This window comes from Arachis duranensis, chromosome 6 (assembly GCF_000817695.3).
Source record: "Arachis duranensis cultivar V14167 chromosome 6, aradu.V14167.gnm2.J7QH, whole genome shotgun sequence".
In the NCBI taxonomy this organism is placed as follows: domain Eukaryota; kingdom Viridiplantae; phylum Streptophyta; class Magnoliopsida; order Fabales; family Fabaceae; genus Arachis; species Arachis duranensis.
The window spans coordinates 81720545-81727366 of NC_029777.3; the positions used below are offsets into that span (position 1 = coordinate 81720545).

The 6822-nt window shown below is 37.1% G+C and overlaps 1 protein-coding gene across 3 annotated transcripts; it reads right to left on the reverse strand.

Moving 5' to 3' along the window:
- Positions 1 to 1022: 1022 nt before the first annotated feature.
- LOC107494293 (uncharacterized) lies at positions 1023 to 6448 on the reverse strand. 3 transcript variants are annotated; one of them, XM_016115349.3, is made up of 5 exons: positions 5793 to 6448; positions 3672 to 4043; positions 2594 to 3106; positions 1337 to 1616; positions 1023 to 1216 (listed from the first exon to the last, which is right to left on the reverse strand). In XM_016115349.3, the coding sequence occupies exons 2-4, from the start codon at positions 3939 to 3941 to the stop codon at positions 1380 to 1382; spliced, it is 1020 nt and encodes a 339-aa protein (XP_015970835.1). In that variant the 5' UTR covers positions 3942 to 4043; positions 5793 to 6448; the 3' UTR covers positions 1023 to 1216; positions 1337 to 1379. The 3 variants fall into 3 exon arrangements, with proteins under 3 accessions (XP_015970835.1, XP_015970834.1, XP_015970836.1); XM_016115348.3 differs by having other exon boundaries at positions 1023 to 1616; XM_016115350.3 differs by lacking the exons at positions 1023 to 1216; positions 1337 to 1616 and adding an exon at positions 1656 to 2022.
- Positions 6449 to 6822: the final 374 nt, after the last annotated feature.

Sequence of the window (6822 nt, forward strand, 5' to 3'; positions counted from 1 at the left end):
TATTCATGAGCTATCAAGAATGGGCAGAAGAGTATTGTATAGAATTCGAATTGCTCACCATATGATTTGAATCAGAGTGATTTGAACTTCCCCATGCGTAATTCGAATCATGTAATATCTCACCATATAATTTAAATAATTTTATTAAAAAATTATCATGAATATTTTTTAATAAATTTATTTAAATTATATCACAAAAAATATTTTATTCTATGCAAAATAATTTAAAAAATGGCTTAAAAGATGTTAGAAGTACTATAAAAATTTGTAATGTCCTAATGACTTAGGACATTAAAGAAATACTCCACATAGTCACTAATAATTTAGAAATTAAAGAAAAAATATTTTTATCATGTATTTACCTAAATTTTAATAAATTTTTTAATAACATTTTTTTAATAAATTATTAATTTTTTAACAGCATAATTCGAATTATACCATGTAATTCGAATCAAGTTGGTTCGAATTAGTATGTGCGTGTGTTTGTGTGTAATTCAAACCAAGCTGGTTCGAATTAGTGTGTGCATGTATTTGTGTATAATTCGAATCAAGCTGATTCGAATTATGTAGAAATGGAGTTCGAATCAAGCTGGTTCGAACTACATATAAATATGCATTGGTGGATTCATGAAGCAGTTTTCGTTTTAACTGATTTACGTAAATTATTTTCTCCTTGGCTTATTTCTGTTTTTTGTCCTTATTTAAATTTAACAAATAATAGGGTGTAATAAACATGATTTCGTCTTATTCCAACCGAACCTCTTTGTTCCCCCTCCTACTATGATATATGAACGGGATATAACATGAGATAGGATTGACCAATTATATGATTCTTAGTTTCTTGGATAATAAATAAAATAAAAAAGATAGACGCACCGGCACACACGGGGGTACACACAAACATTTTATAATTACCATCACTCGTTTCATATCATTAAAACGTCCCAATATTAACAGGAATTCAAATTCATACCACTACATCATGCAATATTTCTTTAGCTTTGAAATGTGCAACAGTAATGTGGTGAAAAAAATGTCAAAAAATCATAATGACCTTTAATCGAATGATTTGAAAGTTCACGCTATTAAACTCCTAACAAATGGTATAAAGCACTTCATCAGTTGCAAATTTGTGACTTCCTCAGGGTCCTTGCAGAAAAACAGTAACTCCGTAAAAAATTAGTCATCTCTACCAAGGCCATGAAAGCTGAAAAATCTGAAATATGAAATCACAATTCAAAACCTCACAGATAATACTTTCTTTGAAAGAAAAATTGGCTGAAACATTCCTTGAGTAACATCCAACATTATGTTCCTTTAAATTTAACCGACATACTTGTTCAAAACTGAATCCAGGCAAAAAGGTGACTTTTGAGCTTTCAAGAAGACTCTGTTTCTGTACTACCATTGTTTTCTTTAAGAGCCTCAGAATTTTCACTTGCGACTTGCTCCACTTGCTGAGCTTGCTCAGGCTTTGCAGGTCCCGGACCAGCTGATACCTTCACCATTGATGGTCGCAAAAGTCGGTCACCAAGTTTAAAACCTTTCCTAAATTCTTGGATTATGATGTCATCCTCAAACTCAGTTGAATCCTCGCGCATAATTGCTTCATGTAGCTTTTACAAGTAAATTGCAAATTATAATTTATCAGAAAAATTTATCATGAATATCAATCAGTCTTTCATACCTCTGAAGATCACTACATGAAATATTCAAAGAGACTAACGCATTGCGTTTCATTCAATGAAGTGGCTGATGCAAGCGATTTCAAAGTTCTATAATCTTACAGCAGCCAGCTAAAAATAGTTCTCTAAAAATATGTGTTGAGATTCACATACATAATTTGCTACAATGCTCTCCTTTTTTGGCAATTTTGTCGTACAGATTCAGACTCACCAAGTTGGCTCAAAATAATCAAGAATTGCCGAGTTAAAAACGAATCCAGGTCTTCATGAAACCTGAATAAGCTTGATTAAGTGTTTGAAAAAGTTGATTGAATTTCGAGCCAACTGGTTTCCGTGCCTGCATCAATCATGTATGACATCATTATGCCAAAATGCAGAAGAAAGGATAGGGCCAACAATATACTTCTAAAAACATTGAGACAATTTTCATATAAGGAGAAAAGGACTTCAAAATCACAGTGATAATCCAAGGAAGACAAATCATATTGAACAATGGAATCGGGAGGAAATAATTCCATCACTAACCATTCCATCCTACTAAAATTTAAGCAATTCAAACAATGGAAGCTATTAAAATACCTTGGACTCCATTTTCATCTCAAACCAACAAACCAGACAGAATAAGAGCAAAGTGTTCCCAAATGAAATTGACAATTACACTGGCAAGTGTATGGGTATTTTTTACTAAACTACTAACACAACTTAAATAAATACTAACTGTTTTAAAAATATCCTACTATAAAAAATCTAAAGAAAAAAAAAAAAGGGGGTGGGAGGGGTTCTATTTTTGGACAAAACATTATCACCTACATGATAATAAGAGTTTCTTCTCAATTTAAAAGTCAAATTTGTTTGACATCCTGGAAATAAAAATAAAATAAAATAAAATAAACTGATTACCAACTTACCAATGGATCAAAGGGTTTTCCAACTGTCTCAACTGGTTCAACTCCAAGTGCAGTAAGAATTTCCATGAACTGTTTATATATGCTCTGATAGCTGTTGTTTATTTTCTCCTCTCCTTCTGTCTCCACCTTGATCTGAGTTTTTGCTCTCTCAAAATTATCCAATACAGGCAACAAGCTCTCCATAACTTCCCCCTGTGCATTAGTGACCAGAGAAAGGCGATCTCTCTCGGTTCTCTTCCGGAAATTGTCAAAGTCTGCACTAATCCTTAGAATCCTATCCTTCTCTATTGATAACTCTGCAGATATCGAAGCTATTTTCCTTTCAAGACCTATTTTCTCATCTTCAATGGACTTCAAATATGATTCCAGCTCAGCAACTATGGCTTCATTATTATTAGCTACCGCTTCTTTGTAAGTTTGCAGTACCTCTTGCAAGGGTGAAGATTCCTCACTTTCATCAGCCTCGCTAACCTCATTATGGCCAGCACTGTCCTCTACATCAACAGCACCATCCTGTTACAAGAGTTCACCGGAAAATTGAGCTAGAACATGGAAAATCAACTAATCCTAAAAACTCTTGACTCATCATTTTCTTTATCCGAGATAGTCAAAGTTGCAAATATCAAAGATAGGTATGCATTGTGTGTGATTCTTAGAAAAGCTTCTTAAAAGAACAAAACCAGAATATTTTTGTTTTCCTTTTTCAAAATAATCTATCCAACCACAATCTAAAGTTCATAATTTCAGAGTCACAGTTTGCCCAAAATAAATTTGTATTCTGGAACTGTCCAAAATTATAGCTTTCCTCAGGTATCATAAACAATTAATATAAAACTATCATATATTATCAATATACCATTGAATATCGCCTCAATTTTATATAGCATCACAAAATGCAAAGTATGATACACACTACTTCAAAGTAAGTCAACATAAAAGTCTCTCATTCCAGTACAGTCCTCAAACCAAGAAATTTTGCAATCAGAAATTCAACTGGGTTCCAATTTCACCCAACCGCACAAAATTTGAAAGGAAACAAAAAAAAAGAACTTAAATTTAATTCCAAATTGGAACTCACCTCAAGCTGAACCTCAGGCTCTTGAACTTGAGGCGAGAACTCGGTGTCTCCTTCGAAAGCGGAAGGGGCGAACTTCGTGAAGCGCAGGGAAGGAATTGAAGGGAACCGCAAAGTGGTGAGGGGCAAAGTGGTCCTTCTGCGGGTAGCAGTTTGTCTGAAAGAGGGAAAGGCAACGCATGAGGGCTTGGTGGCGGCGGCGGCAGAAGAGGAGGAGGAGCGCGGCGGCAGGATAGGTGGCCGGAGAATGGGGGTTCTAAAGACAGTGGCCATTTTGGAGAGGAAAATGAAGATTGAAGAGAGGAAGATAAGGGGAGGGAAGTGAGAAGTGGAACTGTGGAAGGGGAAGTGTTAGCTGTCAGGTGGCGAGTGGAACTGTGGAAGGGCAAGTTTATGGTCAAATCGAAACTCAATCAAGGATTGTTCAATGCTTAAAAATAACATACAAGATAACACAAGCAAAGAGATTAAAGAATTGACCAAGACTTGTAAGGAGACTCTTGAGGAAATTTCCAAAACCCTTAAGCAAACAAGATTCTTTTTGACACAGAATTCCGTCAATTAGAATCTTGTTGCACAAAGTAAAACAATATCATTTAATAAAATAGGTTTAGGAAAAATCCGGCAGCATTTCAGTAGTAAATTGGCCTATTTCCCAATTTCAATCAATCAATTTAAATTTCCTATGAATGCATTAACACTTAAATACACAAAAATCATATATGGCTTCATAGGAAATCAGAAAGTGAGCCAAAATACAGCAAGAACAAAGAATACAGCACCAAAACACTGAACTATTTAACAAGCAGGCAAGCTGAATTCAAACATTCAAGTGCAAAATTGAAAGAAAACTTCAGCGGCAATCAATCTTGAAGCAAGAACAGACTGGAAAATTGAAATGGAGCAATTGACAATTTAATTCAAATTCAGGAAAAGCAGCATCACTCCAACAGCCATGAACCAGTCAATAAGCAAGCAATCTGAATTCAAACACTTGCACATAAATGAATCTAACGACTAGGTTCAAATCGGAACAAAAATACAGTAGTAGTGACAACCTAGACTCAGAAATTACTCAAAGTTATCATTACTGCACAAACAGTTCAGAATTTGTTCACTCCAGCAAAAGCCTTCAACAAGAATAAGGCAGTAATACAACTATGCAGCAGCATCAAACAAGCCAGTTTAGCACAAAAGTAAATCAATGAAACAGCAACATAGCATCAATAACAATTTAAACCAAACCAACAGCATCAAGCAGCATTCTTTCTTTGAACAATGAACAAAAGTAATGGCCTAAAAGAAACAACAATATACTAGCGACAGCAGCATTCTTTTTGTTGGACAATTAACAGAAAAATAATGGCCTAAAAACACAGCACCAAACAGCAACAAGGAACAATCCAGCAGCATTCCTTCATTGAATTCAGCAATCAATTACAAGTAATAAAAATTCAAACAATTACACATTGCTCAATCCAAGAATGAAGTTCAATTTGAAATAAGGACTCAGCAGCAATGAGCAAATAATGGCCCAAGATACAGCCTCAAAACAGCAATAATGAACAATCCAGCAGCAATAACAACTCAAATTCAGAAATTTATCAAAATCACCATCACTGCAACAGCCATATCTAGGAATTGTTTGTTTCAAAACCAGCCACCAACAAGAAAAAGCAACAATTAACAACCAGGCAGCATTCTGCTCCTTGAATTTAACAACCAATCACAAGTATTCAACATGAATTCAGACAATTAAGCATCCTGAATCAAGTGATTGAGTTCAAATTGGAACAAAACAGCAGCAAAAACAACTTAAATTCATACATTAAGCAAAATTGTCATCATTGCAAACACAATCCAGAATTTGTGTATTCCAAAGAACAGCCAGCAGCATCAACAAATCAATTAAGCACAGGGGCAAATCACCAGCACAAACAAAGAAGAATTAACCATTCCCAAACAGCAGCAGTAAACAAAACAAGACCTAAATCCACTATCCACGCCAGATTCTCTAACAACCTAATCAACTAACATGCATTTCTAACTAACTTAATCAACAAAAATTAAACTAAGCTAACAGAAAACAGAAAAGGGAATAGAAAACAGAATAGAGAATGGAACCTGGAAAGGCAGAAACAGAACAGAACAGAGCAGAAGGGAAAGGGATATAGGGGTTGCAGCAGCGGTGGACGTCGGACGTATGGTAGCCGGTGACAGGAAGCTCGCTGCAAGGGATGGAGAACAGGGGAAAGAGAGGCGCGGCGGAAGCAGGGCAGCGGCGATTAGGGTTGCTGGCGGCGCTGCGGTCCTGGGCTCGCGGAGAAAGGAGAAGAAGGTTGGTGGTTTTGGTTCGGTTCTGCGCTGGAGGAGGGGACAGGGTCGCACAGAGGGGCTGGAGCTTCTGTTCTGTTCAGTGAGAGAGCTGAGGCAGAACAGGGATGGACGGCTGGGCTTCAACGGCGGCACTGGCGCGAGCGGTGGTTGGCGGAGGTGAGGCGTCGAAAGGGAGAAGACGAAGAAAGAGAGAAGGAAGAAGAGAAGAGGTGAGGGGCGGCGCTCGGTGGTCACCGACGGTGGTTACGCGGAGGTCGGGTGGCAACGCCGGCACTGAGGGGCGCGGCGTCTGTTCAGTGGCAGAGGAGAGGAGAGTTGGGCAAGAGTAAAGAGAAGAGATGAGGGAAGAGAAAGAAGAAAAGGGAAAAAGGGGCGGCGGTTGGTTCGTTGGTGGGCAATGGTGGTGGTGGGAACTGAAGCGCGAAGGTTCTTAGAGCTCGCACCTAGGGGGCTCTGCGGACGCACATAACGTGGGGGTGCTCCCAACAGAGGAGGGTAAGACAAGCGTGTGTACGCACAAGCGAGTGCGTATGTAAGATTGGTGAAAATTTTGATGCGACGTATACACGTGGTATGCGCACGTGTACGCATGACAGGCATGTTCTAGAAGAAGTATGCATATTCACTTAATTAATTAAAAGTTTTAAACATCTAATTCAAGTCAAAAATACAATTTAATCAAGATTACTAACTATTTATATATGCATTTTAAAACAAAAATTTATTAAAACAAACATATTTACAAGCAAAAACAAACAACCAATCAAAAATAAATTATTCATATATTCTCATATTAACAATAGCCAACAAAAAAGAG

Coding starts and splice junctions, on each gene's coding strand:
- LOC107494293 (XM_016115349.3), bottom strand. CDS start 3,941: ATGGCCACTGTCTTTAGAACCCCCATTCTCCGGCCACCTATCCTGCCG. Junction 3,107..3,671: donor AGCCTGAGGTTCAGCTTGAG/GTGAGTTCCAAT, acceptor CTCTTGTAACAG/GATGGTGCTGTTGATGTAGA. Junction 1,617..2,593: donor GAAAACCCTTTGATCCATTG/GTAAGTTGGTAA, acceptor TACTTGTAAAAG/CTACATGAAGCAATTATGCG.